Genomic DNA, 21,452 nt, shown 5'->3' with positions numbered 1-21,452 from the left:
TGAAACCCCTTCCTCTGAGAACAGGAACAAGACAAGGGTGCCCATCCTCACCGCTCTTATTCAACATAGTACTGGAGGTTTGGGCCAGAGCAATTAGGCAAGAAAAAGAAATAAAAGGAATCCAAATAGGCAATGAAGAAGTGAAACTCTCACGGTCTGCAGACGACATGATTTTATATAGAGAAAACCCTAAAGAATCCATCAGAAAACTACTAGAAATAATCAACAACTACAGCCAAGTTTCAGGGTACAAAATCAACTTACAAAAATTGGTTGCATTTCTATACTCTAATAACGAACTAACAGAAAGAGAACTCAAGAATACAATCCCATTCACAATCATAACAAAAAGAATAAAATATCAAGGAATAAATTTAACCAAGGAGGTGAAAGATTGATACACTGAAAACTATAAGACACTATTGAAAGAAATGGATGATGACATAAAGAAACGGAAAGATATTTCATGCACATGGATTGGAAGAATATAGTTAAAATGTCCACACTACCTAAAGCAATCTACAGATTCAATGCAATCCCAATCAGAATTGCAATGACATTCTTCACTGAAATAGAACAAAGAATTCTAAAATTCATATGGGGCAACAAAAGACTGCCAATAGCTAAGGCAATCCTGAGAAAGAGGAATCATAATCCCTGACTCAAAAATTTACTACAAAGTTATAGTAACAGCATGGTACTGGCATAAAAATAGACACAGAGATCAATGGAACAGTACTGAAAGCCCAGAAATAAAACCACACATCTACAGACAGCTAATCTTCGACAAAGGAGCTAAGAACATACAATGGAGAAAGGAAAGTCTCTTCATAAACGGTGTTGGGAAAACTGGACAGCCACATGCAAAAGAATGAAAGTAGACCACTATCTTTTGCCATACACAAAAATTAACTCAAAATGGATCAAAGACTTGAAGGTAAGATCTGAAACCATAAAACTCCTAGAAGAAAATATAGGCAGTACACTCTTTGACATCAGTCTTTTTTTTTTTTTTTTTTTTTTGTGAGAGAGATCAGCCCTGAGCTAACATCTGTGCTAATCCTCCTCTTTTTGCTGAGGAAGACCGGCTCTGAGCTAACTTCTATTGCCAATCCTCCTCCTTTTTTTCTTCCTCAAAGCCCCAGTAGATAGTTGTATGGCATAGTTGCACATCCTTCTAGTTGGTGTATGTGGGACGCGGCCTTAGCATGGCCGGAGAAGCGGTGCATCGGTGCGTGCCCGAGATCCGAACCTGGGCCGCCAGTAGCGGAGCACGCGCACTTAACTGCTAAGCCACCAGGCCGGCCCGTGACATCAGTCTTAGAAGGATCTTTTCAAATACCATGTCTACCTGGGCGAGGGAAACAAAAGAAAAAATAAACAAGTGGGACTTCATCAGCCTAAAGAGCTTCTGCAAGGCAAAGGAAACCAGGAACAAAACAAAAAGACAACACACCAGCTGGGAGAAAATATTTGCAAATCATATATCTAACAAGGGGTTAATCTCCAAAACATATAAAGAACTCACACAACTCAACAACAAAAAAACAAACCACCCAACTAAAAAATAGAGGATATCAACAGACATTTTTCCAAAGATATACACATGGCCAATAGGCACATGAAAAGATGTTCAACATCACTAATCATCACAGAAACCCAAATCAAAACTACACTGAGGGCCAGCCCCATGGCTTGGCGGTTAAGTGCGCGCGCTCCGCTGATGGTGGCCCGGGTTCGGATCCCGGGCGCGCACCGATGCATGGCTTCTCTGGCCATGCTAAGGCAGAGTCCCATATACAGCAACTAGAAGGATGTGGAACTATGACCTACAACTGTCTACTGGGGCTTTGGGGGGAAAAATAAAATAAATAAAGTTAAAAAAAAAATTAAAAAAAAAAAAAAAAACTACATGAGATATCACCTTACACCTGTTAGAATGACTATAATCACCAAGACAAAAAATAACAAATGTTGGAGAGGATGTGGAGAAAAGAGAACTCTCATACACTGCTGGTGGGAATGCAAACTGGTGCAGCCACTATCGAAAACAGTACGGAGATTTCTCCAAAAATTAAAAATAGAAATACCATACAATCGGGCCGGCCCCATGGCTTAGCGGTTAAGTGCGCGCGCTCCGCTGCTGGCGGCCTGGGTTCGGATCCCAGGCGCACACCGACTCACTGCTTCTCCGGCCATGCTGAGGCTGCGTCCCACATACAGCAACTAGAAGGACGTGTAGCTGTGACATACAACTATGTACTGGGGCTTTGGGGGGAAAAATAAATAAATAAAATTAAAACTTGCCTACAAGGTAGCAGCTTTTAAAAAAAAAAAAAAAGAAATACCATACAATCAATCCAGCTCTCTCACTACTGGATATTTATCCAGAGAACCTGAAATTAACACTTCAAAGAGACTTACGCACTCTTATGTTCACTACAGCATTATTCACAATAGCCAAGACGGGGAAGCAACCCAAGTGCCCATTGACTGATGACTGGATAGAGATGTGGTCTATATATACAACGGAATAGGGCCGGCCCGGTGGCGCAAGCAGTTAAGTGTGCACGCTCAGCTTTGGTGGCCAGGGGGTTGCAGGTTCGGAGCCCGGGCGCACACTGATGCACCGCTTGTCAAGCCATGCTGTGGCGGTGTCCCATATAAAGTAGAGGAAGATGGGCACAGATGTTAGCCCAGGGCCAATCTCCCCCAGTAAAAAAAAAAAAGTTAAAAAAAAAAAAAAGAGGAGGATTAGTATTGGATGTTAGCTCGGGGCTGATCTTCCTCACACACACATACAAAATATATATATATATATGGGGCCGGCCCCGTGGCTTAGCGGTTAAGTGCACGTGCTCCGCTACTGGCGGCCCAGGTTCGGATCCCAGGCGCACACAGACACACCACCTCTCTGGCCATGCTGAGGCTGCGTCCCACATACGGCAACTAGAAGGATATGCAACTATGACATACAACTATATACTGGGCTTTGGGGAAAAAAAAGGAGGATTGGCAATAGATGTTGGCTCAGAGCCGGTCTTCCTCAGCAAAAAAAAAATGAGGAGGATTAGCATGGATGTTAGCTTAGGGCTGATCTTCCTCACACACACACACACACACACACACACAAATATACATATATATACACACACAACGGAATACTAGTCAGCCATAAAAAAAGACAAAACCGTCCCATTTGCAAAGACATGGATGGACCTTGAGGGTATTATGTTAAGCGAAATAAGACAGACGGAGAAAGACAAACACCGTATGATTTCACTCGTATGTGGAAGATGAACAAACACCTGGACAACGAGAACAGATTAGTGGTTACCAGAGGGGAAGGGAGTCTAGGGGTGGGCATAAGGGGTAAAGGGGTGCATTTATATGGTGACACTGACAAATGATAATGTACAAGTGAAATTTTACAATGTTATAAACTGTTATGACCTCAATAAAAATTTTTAAAAAAGAAAAGAAAAAAGCCAATTGCAAAAGGTTACATAATGTATGATTGCATTTACAAACATTCTTATAAGAATACATCAGTGGTTGCCAGGGGTTATGGACAGGAGAAGAGTTAACTTTATAGTTACTTTTAAAGGGATAGGACAAGAGAGTTTTTAGGAGTAATGAACTATTCTATATCTCAATTATGGTGTATCCTGTGGGATGGTTAAAGCAGCCAAAAAACTGGAAACAGCCCAGCTGTCCAACAGGAATGACTAAACAAACCATACTATATTTATACAATAGAGTATTAGCAATAAAAGGGTAAATATCAGAACTACTGATATATGCAACAACATGGGTGAATCTCAAAAATATATACTGAGTGAAAGATACTTGACACAAAATAGTTCATAATGTATGATTAATCTGAAATTCTAAGACAGGTAAAACTAACATATGTTGGAAAAAAATTTTTAAAGTGGTTGCCTCTGAGGAGTAGGGGCAGGGATTAACTGAGGGAAATTTTTGAGGTTATATCTTAATACAGGTTTGGATTTCACAGCTTACACACGTTTATCAAAACTCATCAAATGGTGCACTTAAGATCTGTACATTTCACTATAGTTTATCTATAATTTTTTTATTAAAAACATTTTTCAACTAGTGTTAATAACATGCATATTGAAGTGAAACATGCTGATACTACAACTTACTTTGAAATGTATCAAAAAACTAAGAAAAACTGATGAATGAGTAGAAGAATAGATAGATGACTAAACGTGATAAATACAACAAAATGTTAATTATAGAATCTAGTATTGGATATTCAAGAGTGTTCACTATACAATTTTCTCAGATTTTCTGTGTTTGACAATTTTGGTAATAAAAATAAGGGACAAAAAGACACACAGACAAATGGAAAACAGTCCTTCTTCTTCAAATGAAAGTTGTCCTATCTGGAAGTGATGACTCAAACTGCAGAAACCTTTTTGCTGCCGTGAAAAAAGCTAGCTTAAGAAGTAAGTTAATACGCTCAGGATGGGGGCACAGCAACTACAATATGGTGGTGACGTTGAGCCACCGAATAAAAGAATCCAGGAGTCACTTCGCCATGGGATTTCATGTTTTGTAAAACAATAAAAATTTCTCAGGATTTAGGGCAGCAGAGTTCATATTTTCTGTTACTTGCACAAAAACAAAAGAAAGAAGTAACTGATTAATAGTACATATGAAAGGCCTCAATGAAGCATTGTGCCCTATTAAAAAATAGGTCTCTGTTCTCAAATATCATAATTACTCAGAAGTAGAAACCGTTGTGCTGCTTTCCTAATTTCAACATTATTTACAATATTAAATACAAGTGTATTTTTAAGAAAATTTTAAATTATTTGATGTGAGTGCAAACATGAGGAAATGGATGACTGACAAAATAGAAACTGCAGCCATGGTTTAATGAAATATTTTCAGATTTCTTCTTTCATTTTTTAACCCACTTTAAGGAAATGCAGGTATGTGATAAGTCAAAAGCAGAGTATTAAGAACAACATGCTCTCCATACATTTTGTTCATAAACCACAATTACCTGGCCTTTTGTGCTCTGACAAATCTCTAATAAAAAAATCAAGCAACCATGGAATGCTGTGATTGTTATACTGAGAAAATTATCTCAAGTTAAGAAGACCAGGAATGGGTAGAACACATAATCCACTCTCCTACCTCCTGCCTCCCATCCTCCCCTCACTAGACCTGAGAAACTACAGGTGGCTCTGTAAAAGCGGCAGCACTGAGCTTCCTTCTGCCTATTCAGAAGAGTAAGCAGGAATAAACAGCTATTAGCCCATTAAGTGATAAGTTGTGCAAATTAGCCTGACAGCCCTTTAAGGAGATCAATCTTAAAAGAGCAGAAATACCACAATCTCCACCCTTACAAATGAACATATTCAGTACCTTCCCTCATTTGGTCACAATTCCGAGTTAGTAGCATCTTGTAGTTGTAATAACCATAGCAGGAAGAATGGGCCAAATGTTTTGCAGTTTGTATTTCTTTCCTCTAAAGGGGTACCAAATTGTATGCATTTCAGACACGCTAACACCCACAGTTCTCACTACCAATGCCATTACACTATTTATTATGCATAAAATGCACATTAATTACATGTGCACATTAGGAATTTCATGGTTACACCTTATTTTTAATTCTTAAAAAGCCCTAAATAATTTCTACATTTATATACATATACAGCAAATAGGCCTTTATTTACTTATACATTAAGAGAGCTTAATGACAAGACTTATAATCAAAACAAAATTTCTCTCTGGTTTTCCTTCAGAGATTCAGAACATTCTGTTCTACTATAAAGCGACCTGATAAAAACATCTAACCTAATGCATACATTTTTACAGGGGCACTGAATGAAAGCATTTACTTTGAGACACAAGATCTACATGGACAGACCTGGTATAATCAAAATACTTAAAATTTAAAAGTACAGAAAGACAAATATAGCGCAGACAAGAAATCACGAAGGGAGAGAAAGCTGAGCCCAATGTTTCAAATGTGGCGAATAACTAAAGTTCTGGACTAGAAGCTTCGCAGCTAATGGCAACCAAAACATTTTCAGGATAGTGACACTAATACGGCCAAAAAATACCTTACATGTAAGTCAGTATTGACTATCCTAGTGATTAAAAGTAAATGGGGGGCCGGCCCTGTGGCTTAGCGGTTAAGTGCGCACGCTCCGCTACTGGTGGCCCGGGTTCGGATCCTGGGCACACACCGACGCACTGCTTCTCCGGCCATGCTGAGGCGGCGTCTCACATACAGCAACTAGAAGGATGTGCAGCTGTGACATACAACTATCTACTGGGGCTTTGGGGGAAAAATAAATAAATAAAAATTTTAAAAAATTAAAAAAAAAAGTAAATGGGGACATTCTGGAAAGGGCAAAAATATAGAGACAGTAAAAAGACCAGTGATTGCCAGTGGTTGGGGGAGAGAGGGATGAATAGGCAGAGCACAGAGGATCCTCAGGGCAGTGAAAATTTTCTGTATGATACTATAGTGGTGGATACATGTCATTATACATTTGTCCAAACCTACAGAATGTATAACACCAAGAGTGAACCCTAATGTAAACTATGGACTTTGGGTGACAATGTTGTGTCATTGTAGGTTCATTGATTGTAACAAATGTACCACTGTGGCGTGGGATGTTGACAGTGGGGGAGGCTATGGGTGGGTGGGGGCAGGGGCTATATGGGAACTCTTTAACTTCTGCTCAATAACTGCTCTAAAATTAAAACTGAACCTAAAACTGCTCTAAAAAATAGTCTATTTTTTAAAAAAAAGTAAATGCAAAAAGATCAAAACTAAAATGAAACGACTTTGGCATAACACAAACATATAGACCAATGGAATCAAGTAGAGAGCCCAAAAATGAACCCTCACATAAACGGTCAACTGATTCTGACAAGGGTGCCAAAACCATTCAATGGGGAAAGGACAGTCTTTTCAACAAATGGTGTTGGGCAACCGAATATCCATATGCAAAAGAATGAAGCTGCACCCATATCTTATACCATATACAAAAATTAACTAAAAATAAATCAAAGACCTAAACTTAAGAGCTAAAACTTTAAAACTCTTAGAAGAAAATGGAAAAATTTTCATAACCTTGGATGTGGCAATGATTTCTTGGATACAACACCAAAAGAATAGGTAACAAAATAAATCAATTGGACTTCAAACTTAAAAACTTTTGGCCATCAAAGAACACTACCCAGAGAGAAAAGATAACCCACAGAATGGGAAAAATACGTGCAAATCATATATCTGATAAGAGATTACTATCCAGAATATATAAAGAAATTCTACAACTCAGCAACGAAAAAACACAAACAGGCTGATTAAAAAATAAGCAAAGAGGGCCCAGCCCAGTGGCGCAGCGGCTAAGTTCACGCCCTCTGCTTTGGTGGCCCAGAGTTCGCAGGTTGGGATCCCGGGAATGGACCAAAAAAAAAAAAAAAAAGATTAAAATGGTAAATTTTATGTAATGTATACTTTATCACAAAAAAAAGGGAAACATAATGAGCCATTTTCAAACATTAAAAGTTAACCAAATACATATCCTCAAAGCCCTTTTTTCTTTTTTTCTCAGTAAGGAAGATTAGCCCTGAGCTAACACCTGTGGCCAATCCTCCTCTTTTTGCTGAGGAAGACTGGCCCTGGGCTAACATCTGTGCCCATTTGCCTCTACTTTATATGGGACGCCGCCACAGCATGGCTTGACAAGCGGTGCATCGCTGCACGCCCTGGATCCGCACCTGCGAACCCCGGACAGCCGAAGCGGAGTGCGTGCACTTAACCGCTAGGCCACTGGGCTGGCCCCCTCAGCACCCTCAAAGCCTTTTTAATTGCATCCCCATGAAGCTTGGCGTGGTTGAGTGTATTTTCCAAAGATGAAGCAAAAGTTTATCCTATCCCACATGATTTTCTGCATATGGAATGACACTCTCCCATCAAGAGGTGGAGTCTACGCCTCCATCGCCTTGAATCTGGGCCAGTCCTTGATTATTTTGATATATAGAATATGGTGAAAACAAAAGTTCTGCCAATTCCCAGTATGGTCCTTAACTGGCCTGGCAGCTTTTGGTTCTTTCCTTCTAGCCAAGCAGCCTCATAGAGAAGCCCACAAGGAGAAGAGTCAGGACCCCTGGCCAACAGCCTGACTGGGCTCTCAGTTAAGACCCAGTATCAACTTGCAAGCCATGTAAGTAAGACAAATTCGAAATGGATCCCCAGCCCAAAGCGAGCCATCCCAGTCATCACAGCATGAAACAGAGAGCAGATGATGTGCTGAGCTCTACCCAAACCACAGATTCATAAACAAAATAAATGATTGTCTGTCTTGACATCAGTACAACCATGTTTGGCCGTTCCATGGACCTACAGCCACCAGTACACAAAGAAATAAAAAGCGGCTTTCTATGTGGTGGGAACTGGCCCTTCTCCCGGGGGACTGGCCCATCTCCCACAGATAGTTGCAATTTGTAAGATTACAAGACTCTTTGGGCGTCGTAGCCCGGAGCAGACTGGCCATCTATGCCGGGCTGTGACAACAGCCAGGGGGCTCAATGCACATACACCACTGATAACCATTTGCGCATGAGAACACCAAATGCTTACTCTGCAAAAGCTTACTCTGAAACTTGCCCATGCTATATAAGCTGCTGGAAACTGGGGCCTGGTGAGAGTCTTGCCTGTGTGGGGGACGCCTTGCCCAGGACCACTGTTGATTGGAACGACCGCCTAGCTGTGTCAATTGAAGGGACTCTCCCCAGTGTAAGGGCATGGATGTTGTGAGTACTCGATCTGATGTTTCTCTATTTGGCCAATCTGATGTCTCTCTTTTCAAATGATCTGATGTTATTTCCCTTCGGTCAGTCTGATGTTTCTCTTTTCGATCGACCTGATCTTTTTCCCTCTTGTTATTGGACCTAATTTCAATCTGCTTCTATCTCGGTCGATCTGACGTTTCCCTTTTCAATCGACCTGATGCTTTTCCCTCTTGATATTTGACCTATTCGGATCTGTTTCCTGCCTTTGCCTTTACCCTTCCCTATATAAAAAAGTTTATATTCAGTCCATTCATCTGGGTTGGAAAGTTTCTTTTACGTCTCCAATCGAATCCACTGAACCTCTCAAAACACTGTTGCCACTAAATTTTGGGGTGGTTTGTTACAAAGCCATAGATTGCCAGAACACTTGGTTAATGAGGATAATTCAAACTGTCTCTGTTGCACATCTTTAGTGTTCTAAGTCCCACATATATGTAACAATGGTAATGTTAGACAGAAATTAAAATGTTACTTTAAAATTTCAATTAAAGCTCTAATGTGAATCATGAAAACCTCTAGGTAGCATGGTACAATGGAAAGAATATAACATGAATCAGAAAATCTTTAGTTCAATTCCTCTTTAGCTGATTAATGGCTATGGAATTTGGTCAAACCAATGTATTACTGTCTTATTTTCTTTATCTCTAAGATGGAATAATAATAATGCTTACCCCCACAGAGCTGATGTGAATAAAAACTGAGATAGATGATAAAAAATTTAGTTCTAAGTTAGAGTACCAAATAAATATTATCATTGAGAACACATAACAACACTTGGCCAAGTTAAGTACTTAACAGATATTTCATTAAACATTACCTCCATGAAGAGACATGCAAGGATAAGATGCTCTCATTAAATCTTTCAGAAGACCATCAGCATGTTCCTGCTTATCCACAAATATAATGACCGATCCCGATTCTTGATAATGGCCTAGAAGCTCAAGTAACTTCAAGAATTTCTTTTCTTCTTCAATCACAATCTGAAAACACCAAATTGCACCAAGTTAATGCAGTAAAAATGCCAATATGTCTCTTGAACAAAAATATTCATTTTATTTGTAGCAACTGGATAAATGACCACATCTTACTATATCTTTAGGAAGGGGTAGGAAAATGTTGATTTTAATCAGTAAACCAGTAAGACAAAAAAAAAAATCTGTAACTTCCAGAGAGTAAGAGTTTGCAAATGCAGGCAAATGATAACGTGTTCTCTCTGCCTCCTAACTTCACATTCTATTAACCAAAGAATAAGATAGGTATGTGAGATTTCTATCTACCAGCCCACCACTTCTGGTGATAAAAACTAAAAAGAGCATTTAAACAGTCAGTCCCATGGAGAAGCATATTCAAGTGTATCCTGTAAAATGTTAAAGGCTCTAGTTGATGTATACTATTTAATTTTAGAAATTAGCTGCCTACATCACAAACAATGATCCCTAAAGGATCACATACTACCTAAACATCCAGGGAATTGGGGATTTCCTAAAGATTGTACCCACCACTTGCTGCTCCACATCTGAGCAAACCACACTCCTGCCTCCAACCTGCACTTCAATTGGTTTACTCAAGATTCTGCGAGCCAGCGCCTCCATTGCTCTGGGAAAAGTAGCTGAAAACATAACTGTCTGCCGGTCAGGACGGACATTATCCACAATGCGCATGACCTAAGAAAACATTACAAATAAATATGGTGAGTGTAGTCTCCAAAAATCACACAATGTTAAAACCAAGTAGAAGGGACTTTTGAGAACATCTATTCAGTGACTCTTAAACTTGTTATGTTAGAATATTACAATTGATTTCACCCCATAATTTGCTCCTTTCATAGTTTCCCCCTATCGAGAATTGGCAACTCGACCAGGGGGGTGGGAACAAGGGGTGGAGGGATGCACTTACATGGTGACTGTTTACAAACAATAAAGTACAACAAAAATTTCACAATTTAAAAAAAAAAAAAAAAACGAAAAAAAATAATAAATAAAATAGCTCCAAAAATTTAAGACAAGGAGAAAAAGAAAAGGTTAAAGGGGAAGGATGTTCTAATCTCCTTATATTCCATGGCAGAGAGTAAATTAAGGCTGTTTAGAGATTAAAAAAAAAAAAAAAAAGAACTGCCAACTCTAGTCATCTACATGTTTAGGCCAAAAATCTAGGAGCCATCATGATTACTCCCTTTCTCTTACTCTCTCACACTCAATCCATCAAAAATTCGGTAGTCTGGATGTTCAAACTATATCCAGGATGCAACCACTTTCCATTGGTATCACTGTTTTCCTTTATTTATTCAACACTTTTATTGAGCAACCGTTATGTGCCAGGCATTGTTCTAGGTGCTTGGAATATGCAATAAAAAGAGACCAAAACTTGTCTTCATGGAGCTTATATTCTAATGAGGGTGGACAGATTAGAAAATACATTACATGTCAAATGGTAAGAGCTACAGAAAGAAATATAACAATGTAGGTGAACATACTGTTGAAGGGGTAGGATACAGGCAACAACTGCCTCAGTGTCTATGAACACTGGAGGAATCAAGCATTCCTAGAATTCTTGTGATTCGTATAAAAAAGAAAAAAAGACATAACGAATAAGATTATTAATGAGGGTTTCAAGGTAGATAGTGGTGAGTGGTTGGCAATTGGGAAAGGTAAAGGTCTTGCCAGGAATGCACAGAGTTCTAGGACTACATCCTCACTCCAACCAAACATGATGTGAAATCTGTGAAGGGGGCAGTCCTATCCAGGGCACTTGGAAATTCTGGGTTCTGGTCCACGCCTTGACCATCTCTCATCTGGATTATTTCAACTGTCTCCTAACAGGTCTCCCTGCCTCTACTCTTGCCCAATGTGAAATCTATTCTCCAACCCACAGCCAGAATGATGGCTTTAAAACATTTGCCAGTGCTTTCAGTTAAAGACTACTGGTTGACCACATACATTTACTTCTCTTCCCTGGAAAAACCCGTAAAAGATAACAATACAGGGATTGTTTTAAAAAACTGCACAAACCAACTAAGACAAAGAAAGTAAGACAGGAGATGACAGCAACAACATTTTGATTAAGTGATACCTAACTTAGCAGACCCAAAAAAACTAAATTCTAAAGTGAAAACGAACTAGATTTTCAAGAAGTGGTTTTCCTCACACCCTATCCTGTTCATCCTCTTCAGGAGGGTTACACTTTACCACCTGATCTTTACATAAATTGAGAGTCAACTTAAGTCCTCTTTAATGTTTTCCAGTAAAGTTTCATAATTTTCTCCAGATATATCTTACACATATTTTTCAGGTTTATTTTTACATGCTTTAGTAAATTATATTTTTTAAAGTACATTTTCTCACTTATTGGGAAAAGAAATGTAAATGATTTTTGTTTACTGACTTTGTGTTCAGAAACTTCACGATCCTCTTATCAATTCTAATCATTTATCTGTAGATTATTTTGAATCCTCTACAAAGACGGTCACATTATCTGCAATTAACACTTGTTTCTTCCTTTCCAAACATTATACCCTTTTCTTGCTTACCGTGCTACGACTTCCAGAAAAATTTTGAATGAGTGTTAACTATTTTACCTTGTTTCTTATGTTAATAGTTTCGAAGTTGCACCTTAAGAAACTTAAACTTAGCAAACTTAAGATGTTTGCTATAGGCTTTTTTTATAGATACTCTTTATTAGATAAGAAAGGTTCCTCCACTAGTCTTAGTGTGCTGAATTTTTAAATCATGAGTGAAATTTTGCAAATCTCTTTTCTACATTATTTGAGATAACGGTACATTTTTTTCCTCTATTCTGATAATAGGGTGGATTATATTACTTCATTTCTCTAATTTTTCCAGTCTTGCATCCAAAGGATACTAACTTCAATATGATTTATTATCTATTTTAAGCATTGCTATATTTGGTTCCCTAATATATCTTTCAGGGTTTTTGCATCACTGTACATGAAACTGTAACTTAACTTCTTTGATTTTGATGTCAGCATTATATTGGCCTATAAAATGGAATAGCCATTATGGAAAAGTCTGACAGTTTCTTAAAAAGTTAAACATAAATTACCATTCAATCCAGCAATTCTACTCCTTGGTATCTACCAAGAGAAGTGAAGACATATGTTCACACAGACTTGTATGCAAATGTTCATAGCAGCATTATTCATAATAGCCAAAAAGTGGAAATAATCCAAATGCTCATCAACTGGTTAATGGATAAACAAAATATGACATATGTCCATACGATGGAATACTAACTACTCAGCAATAAAGCAATAAAAGGAATGAAGTACTGACACATGCTACAACATGGATGAACCTCAAAGCACATTATGCTAAGTGAAATAAGCTAGACGTATATTGTATGATTCCATTTATAGGAAATGTCCAGAAAAGGCAAATCTATAAAAACAGAAAGCAGATTAGCAGCTGTCTTAGGCTGGGCTGGAAACAGAAAATGACTACAAACAGACACAAGGCAGCTTTCTGGTGATAAAAATGTTCTAAAACTGGATTGTGATGATGGCACACAAATCTGTGTGTTTACTAAAAACCATTGTATTATACACTTAAAACGGGAATTTCACAGTATAGAATTATACCTTAACAGAGCTCTTTTAAAAATAAAAGATTACAACAATCTTATCAATTGATGAGATTTCCTCTTTTTAATACTTTGAAATAAAGTATGATTAGGAATATAATTATTCATTCCTTGAATGTCTGGTAGAACTTGCTAGTAAAAAACAGTCAGAAACTGGTGTTTTCCTTGTGGGAAAATTAAAAGTTGATTTCTTTCAGGAATGTAAGACCATTTCAGCGTTCTTGTTTTTGAGTCTGTTTAATATAAAGCTTTCAAATGTACTGGCATATATAAAAAGAAAAAAGCAACACGGGGAAAACAGACTATGCAAGGAGTTGAAAATTTTTAAAAACTACTATCAATATCCAGAGAAACTTAAGAAATTTCTGCATCGGGGCTGGCCCAGTGGCGTAGAGGTTAAGTTCACGCACTCCACTTTGGCAGCCCGGGGTTCGCCGGTGTGGATCCTGGGTGCAGACCTACACAGAGCTCATCAAGCCATGCTGAGGCAGCGTCCCACATAGAGCAAGTAGAAGGACGTACAACTATGACATACAACTATCTACTGAGGCTTTGGGGCGAAAAAAAGGAAAAAAGGAGGAAGCTGGCAACAGATGTTAGCTCAGGGCCAATCTTCCTCAAAAAAAAAAAAAAGAATTCAACACAAAAGCAACTAATTAAGACAGGGTTTCATTGAGGGGTGATGAAAATGTTCTGGTAGTGGACAGTACTAATGGTTGTAAAATTCTGTGAATATAATCAAAACTACTGAATTGTACACTCTGAAAGTGTGAGTTTTATGGTATATGAATATCATTTTATTTGTCAATAAAATGAAACAAAAAGCAACAAAATGTTAGAAGATGGTAAAGATTGAGCAAGCTCCAGAAAGCAGAATCCTATGCTGGCAGTGGGGAAAAGTCAAGAACTAACCTGTTCCCCTTTACGGAGACGAAAGGTGGGGTGCTAGAATAAGGAGAATTGATATAAAGTCTGTTTAAGAAGCAGTAAGATCAGCAGACTTCCACCTAACTCTACTCAGCTAGGCAACAGTCCCTCTCTCATCCCAACCAAAGACTTAAAGGCTTAGTTTCTGGAGAGAATAAAACAGAGTATGTCTGGATGAGGGAACTTGATACACTGTTGAAGGCAAGGATAATATTCTAAGAAGAGCATTAGGTGAACACATCATACTAGATGCTAAGACTCCCAACTCTCTCTCAAGCCCTCTTTCCCAACACCAGAACCAGCAGACAGGCCTTCACACTCCAGGCAGGACACTGGCCATGATTTCTCTGGAGGAACCTGCCCAGCTCAAGAAGACAGGCAGAAGTTATTAACCTTGAGGGGTCTCCAACTAAAATACCCAGCCAGATAACAACTGTGAAGCTCAGCGTCAGTAAGTCTCACTCTGGCACACAGAGCTTTGAATTTTAAGTCACCTTTTCTCTACCCCTTACATATAAATAGGTAACTACGGATTACCAGACATCTACAGAAAGCCTCCTATCTGAATGCAAAGACCAAAACAAACAGAAAATCAACATGGAGGACACAAACTTTATGCAGGGTAGAAAGCGATCTTTAAAAATGAATTAATTAAGAAAAGATTTACTCTTGGTTTACAGAATTTTGAGGATCCCAACACAAATTAGAAACAAAGGGGACCCTCAAAATGATGGAGATTTCAGGATGACAGCTGTATGTCAGGCATAGAGAACAACAAATTCTGACTGGAACAGGTCAAGAGGCTCTGAAGAAACTCCTTAAGGAAGATGAAACTAATAGGAAACTTTGATATGTCTCAACTATTTGATAGGAGATTTATATATCTAGTAGAGTTTGGTATTGAATTAGTTTTAAGAATATAGAGACCAAAGAAACCCAGCCAACAAACATAATAAGACAATTATTAACTCTAGGGAAAACAAAAAGTTATGGAGGAAATTAAAAATAATCATAGTTTACTACATTGCCCAGCTGTGAATAACATTTAGATTGTCATAACACAGTATACTGATCCAATTAAAACACCAACACAACTTTACTGGGAAAATAAGGGACAAAAATGATGCATAAATATGGCAGGGGGGAGGAAGAAAACACAAATTATTATGTTCCACTGTGGAAAGTCAATAAACAATATCAAAAAGTAGAAATAAAAGTATGCTATGGAGGCAAGTGGAGGTAAATACCAAAATAATCAGCCAAGAGATGAAGCGAAGTAGTGGAGGGATTACTGTTAAACCTATGTGCATGTGTAACTGCTAGGACTAAAAAGTTAAAAAAAAATCAGATCAGGAATTCCTCTGCTCAAAATCTTCCGAAAGCATCTCATCACATCAGAATAAGATCCCAATTCCCAGACCAGGTGTACAAGGTCTTAAATCTTCACCACACCACCAGCACCACATCTCTTTCTGCCCTACTCTCCTACTATCTCCTGCTGTCTCCTACCACTTTCCCCCTCCTTCCCTCTGCTCCAGGGACACTGGCCAAGCAAGCTCCCAACTCAGGGCATTTATACTTGCTCTTTGCCTATAACACTTTTCTTCCAAATAACCCCATGGATCAATCTCTCACTTTACTCACGTTCTAGTTCACAAGTCACCTTATCAGCAAGGCCTTTCTCGAATATCCTACATAAAGTAACATCCCTTTCTGCTCTTCTCCTTTCATCACTTTCTAGTGCCTTACTCTATTTTCCTTCACACTGCATACCAACTGACATACTATTTGTCCATTTCTTCTTATTAAAAAGTAAATGTCATGAAAGCAGGGACTTTTTTATTCATTGCCATTTCCCCAGCAGCTACAATGTGTACTACATGGTACTCATTCAATTAACAACTGAATGACTAAAATACACTAATGAAAAATTAGGGGGCCTGGCCCCGTGGCCTAGTGGTTAAGTTCGGCACACTCTGCTTCGGCAGCCCGGTTGAGTTCCTGGGTGCAGACCTATACCACTCAGCAGCCATGCTGAGGCAGCAACTCACATACAAAATAGAGCAAGATTGGCACAGATGTTAGCTCAGGGCAAATCTTCCTCAGCAAAAAGAAAAAGGAATCATTAACCATGCTTAATTTGATAATATGAGTTTGGCAGTATTATCACTGCAAGTTCACGTAGGCATATATTTAATGTGTCCATCTTTTAAGACATTACATAAGAAGCATCATGACTTTCAGATACTTGATCATCTAAACAAGTCTAAAGACTGCTCAATTAGTCTCAACTTCTCATTTTACAGATGTGGAAACAAGGGTCAGACAGACAATTCACATTAAAGCCCACATTGTAGCCTTGAAAATCTCTTCAAAGAATAATACATAATACACAATCTTCCTTTCTAGAATGTTCACAAATCGCTTTTTGTTTTCAGTATATACAGAAATGCAAAATCAAAGGATAAAGGTTTTCAGAAGAACCAAAGCTAACTCTTTCATTCATCATAATACGAACAGTAATCTTCCTGAACTAAGTTACAAATCCTGTGCCTCATGTAACAGTCTACTGCATGTGGGAGCTTAGATTTACCTTATGAACACCTATTACTGCTTAGAGTTGTGAAGATGTCCCTAGAATGTCCCTAAGTCATGAAACACTTTTTCAGTTATGACTGGCCAGGGTTTTGATTGCTCTCTCCCCTTCACTTGGCTATCAGACTGCTGGCTACTGATTGAAAGGTGTTCCTGAAACTTTTCAGTATGCTCTCTCTAACTCATAGTACACAGATACTGCAAGTCAGCTATGAACTGCCAAGTTAAGACCATAAATTTCTCCTTTTACACTCATAGGCTAAAACTAAATATATCAGTCTAGTCACTTAACGCTACAAAGTTGGCGATTTTTCCACTTTTCATTGATTCAAAGTCTAGATCACTGGCATACGTTCCTTTTAAAGATGTTCTAAAAATTTATCCCATTCTGTCTTATACTTCGTATAACACTTTTCTTTACCTTCACGAAAATAATTTGCTACCAGAAGGTTAATGATTTACTCATCAATGTAAATGTCATAACTTTAATTTTTAAATCACAAATCAGATCCTTGTGAAGTTGATATCTATGCTGGTAAAAATTACCCTGGATAGAATATACTCTGAGATAGGAATAAAACTTGGGGTGGGGGGCAGGGATTGTCTCTACAGTCATTATTTGCCAGAGTCTGCTTCCTCTAACGTAAAGGATTACATAACTTAAAAATAAGTCTTTAAAAATCCCTCTTTTTTTCAATACTTCAATTTCCTTAAAGCAGCCATATTATTAAACAGTAACTGCTTATGCATCAAACCCTTCACAGGCGGCCTGAACAGAGATGACTTAGAGATGCTGAGGCATCTAATCATCTATCTAGTTACCTATTTTTGATGCCAATTTAAGATGGGATTCAAAGTTATAATAATCTCCCATAAGAGCGTGAGATCCTTAAGATGACTGACACAAGCATGGTGCTTTGCAGTGTACAACCAACAAATACACTTATGGTCTCATAGCTTTAAAACAGTGAGGGGCCGGCCCAGTGGCATAGGGGTTAAGTTTGTGCATTCCATTTTGGCAGCCCAGGGTTTGCCGGTTTGGATCCTGGGTGTGGACCTACTCACGGCTCATCAAGCCATGCTGAGGTGGTATCCCATATAGAAGAGCTACAACTCTACAACTATAATACACAACTATGCACTGGGCTTTTGGGGAGATCAAAGAAAAGAGAGGAAGAGTGGCAACAGATGTTAGCTCAGGACTAATCTTCCTCAAAAAAAAAAAAAAGAAAGTAAAACTTGGAGTAAGCTTCTTTAGAATCTTCAGCTCACTTCATTTTGTGCTAGGCACAGGTATAAACAATAAATTTAGGTCAATTAAAAAATTCTTGGGGCCAGCCCGGTGGCGCAAGTGGTTAAGTGCGCATGCTCCGCTGCAGCAGCCCGGGGTTCACCGGTTCGGATCCCGGGTGCACACCAACGCACTGCCTGTCGAGCCACGCTGTGGTAGCATCCCATATAAAGTGAAGGAAGATGGGCATGGATGTTGGCCCAGAGCCAATCTTCCCCAGCCAAAAAAAAACAAACAAACAAAAAGAAGAGCAGGATTGGCATCAGATGTTAGCTCAGGGCTGATCTTCCTCACCAAAAACAAAAAAAATTCTTGACTTTCTTCATAATAAAAATAAAACATGTTAATAACTATTGTATGTAATTAATAGGAACATTATTTACACACTTTCACCAAAGGATGTACAGCCAGCTCCATAATGGGTTAACTTAAGCTAAAGCTCAATTTCCATATTCAATCAATTCCTTCTCTTACTCTTTGTTTCTACTAAATTACAGAAGAAGAACAAATCCAGAAGCCATGGAGCAATTTCTCATGGAAAACCACTTTTTAATACTCTTTCAGATGCTAACTTTAATAAGATTCCAACTTCAGACATGGGAACAATGGATTCCTAATCTACTCTTCAGTTGTATTTGGTTCTGAAAGTATTTCTTCACATTCTGTTGCAGCACTTAGAAAGACGTCCACTAATAATTCTGTAATTTTTTCTTACGTAAAAATAAAAAATCAGTAAGGTTTAAGAAAGAGGCAAACTAAGCAATCAAGCCATTTGTACCAGTTTGGACTTCTTGAGAAATCCCATTATCTTATCCTTCACAGTAAAAACTCTTGTTTTGGCTCAAAACTGTTAAGTTTAAAACAATTTACAAAAATTTGCCAAAGTCTCTTTCTACCTACCAGCCTGCATACACTTCAATGTGGAAAAGTAGAATCTGTACCTGCCCATGTCATTGTATAACACATACACTTTGTGTACATTGACACTGCGAAAGATACACCCTCAGCAGCCATGATTTGATTTAATTCACAACTTTCACTGTTTTTTTCAATACAGAATCATGTCTGGAGGCAAACTGCTGCCAGCCAGTTCTTCTCTAGATGTAAGTCAGTGTGCAGATTTGCATTCAGTAGCACCAGCTTTGATTCACATGGGAGTGCCTTTACCTGCTGTGTGTCCAAATAGTGCTCCATGGCACCAAACACCGACCCAGGGTTTTTTAATGTACACTAAACACATTTAGCTCCCAATAAAATCATTAACTTAACCTAAAATTTCTTCTCAACAGGTTTTTAGTAAACAACAAATAAACAATAACTCAGCATTTCTCCCTCATGAACTTATGTAGATGTATGTACTTACAGCAAGGGATGATTCACACTTTGCATATCAATGGGAAATGTCATTTTGACCTCCTTCTGGAAAAACTTAACTGATTCACCAGAAAGGCCATATCACTATACCTACCTTAAGCATTATCATAAAATCTAAGATTTCCCATGATTGGGAAAGAAACATTAAAGTGCACCTAGTTCCATCTTCCATCTGATTCTTCAATTCCCTGTACTCTATTTCCACAAATGGACCCCTTGCCTCTATTCCAACACACGGATGAAAAGCATATTCAATATCTGACCCTCTCCCACAAAGTAATCTGTTTCATCTCCAAATAATGCTTCTCTAGTCCTTTCTCACATTATGCTCAGATCAAGCTCCCTATAGCTCCCACACTGGGTCCCAGTTCTACTCCTCGGGACCCAAAGCATAAATTCAATGCTTCTTTCATGTGACAGATTTTATCTGAGAGTCAAAGGATGCTATCAAGTCCTCTACTCCAAGCAAAATACTGCTCATTCCTTTAGCTGTTTCTCACATGGTTCAAGTGTTACTATAATCCTATTTACTCTCCTTCGTGCTCCTTTCTATCTCATTTAGAATGTGGTCCCTAAATCTAAACACAACACATGCCCCAGCATATGACACGCAATACATTTTGGAGAATACAAGAATAAACTGAAAAGACTGAACATGATGTTAACGTTATCCATTTCCAATATGCAATTTCTATTATTGCAGTTTGTGATCAAAATTTATTGTTTTTATTGGCATCCATAGCACACTGACAACTCACATTGCTCTTCCTGTTCAGAAAAATTTTTACCACCTCTCAATATGTGTTTCTCTAAGTTTATATCACTGAAATTTTATATCCATGCAAACAGTATGTATGAGGAATATAAAAGTCTAAGCTAGACAAATGCTTTGGACCTTAGTTTTTACATTTAGAGAATGTAAACAACATGTGCTATCTAGATCATGAGACAGTTAAAAGCGTGAATTAAAGCAATTTATTTGGACGTACAATGAAAACTTTAAAATATGAAAGCTTAAGCTTCTATTATTAGCACTCCAATTCTAATTTTACCAATGATGGTTTTAGATGGCTAAGGAAAGCCTGCACAAATACATCCTAAACAAGTTTTATGAGGAATTCAAAACAAAAATATCTATTTAAATTCCATATGTATTCAACCTACTGTATGACCACACAACAGAAATGCGTGTGCGATTTCAGAAACTATACAAACATTTCATTCTCGTGGCAAGGTTTATTTTACAGTTCAAAACACTACAAAATTTAACGATTACCTGTGGTTCAAAACCCATGTCAAACATTCTGTCTGCTTCATCTAAAACAACATATGTCACTCTTCGAAGATTTGTGACCCGACCTAAGATGAGGGCAAAAAATAAAGACAAAAAGACAACTAAAAATCAGTTACAATTCATTTTATGACTACCAAGAACTTAAAAAAACTGTAAAGGGAACTAAAATGCCTGACTTAACCAGAGGGGTAAGTTAGGTATCTTTAAACAGTGAAAAGAAATTTTGGTCTATAATGTCTTAATCTAATGGCAAATACTTTCTGACAATGGGTATATGAGGCCCTTTATTTTGTCAAACTCGTCTCTTGCATACCATCATAGGGCCTGAAGAACCTGTAAAATTCAGAAAACAGCCCTCTCCAAAACACATCATAAAACTAAGACTGAGATGAAGCATCGAGCCACATCAGCCATTATCTGACAGCATCACCTAGGAAAAAACATATTAGAGATTACAGCGTATGTGTGGAAAGCAAGTTCCAGTGCTAACTATGTCAGATGCAGCAAACCTCTCTTTATATT

At 38.2% G+C, this 21,452-nt stretch overlaps 1 protein-coding gene across 1 annotated transcript in view; it reads right to left on the bottom strand.

Annotated features, from left to right (window-relative positions):
• The window catches only part of DDX46 (DEAD-box helicase 46), a 69,759-nt gene that overhangs the window by 25,089 nt on the left and 23,218 nt on the right, over positions 1-21,452 (bottom strand). The window contains exons 13-15 of the mRNA XM_058540489.1: positions 20,913-20,995; positions 10,353-10,517; positions 9,671-9,833 (exon numbers count right to left, since the gene is read on the bottom strand). Coding sequence (XP_058396472.1) covers positions 9,671-9,833; positions 10,353-10,517; positions 20,913-20,995 — 411 coding nt within the window. The remainder of the gene's footprint in view (positions 1-9,670; positions 9,834-10,352; positions 10,518-20,912; positions 20,996-21,452) is intronic.

The sequence above is a fragment of the Diceros bicornis genome, chromosome 1 (assembly GCF_020826845.1).
Source record: "Diceros bicornis minor isolate mBicDic1 chromosome 1, mDicBic1.mat.cur, whole genome shotgun sequence".
In the NCBI taxonomy this organism is placed as follows: domain Eukaryota; kingdom Metazoa; phylum Chordata; class Mammalia; order Perissodactyla; family Rhinocerotidae; genus Diceros; species Diceros bicornis.
This window is presented reverse-complemented; position numbering and strand designations above follow the sequence as displayed.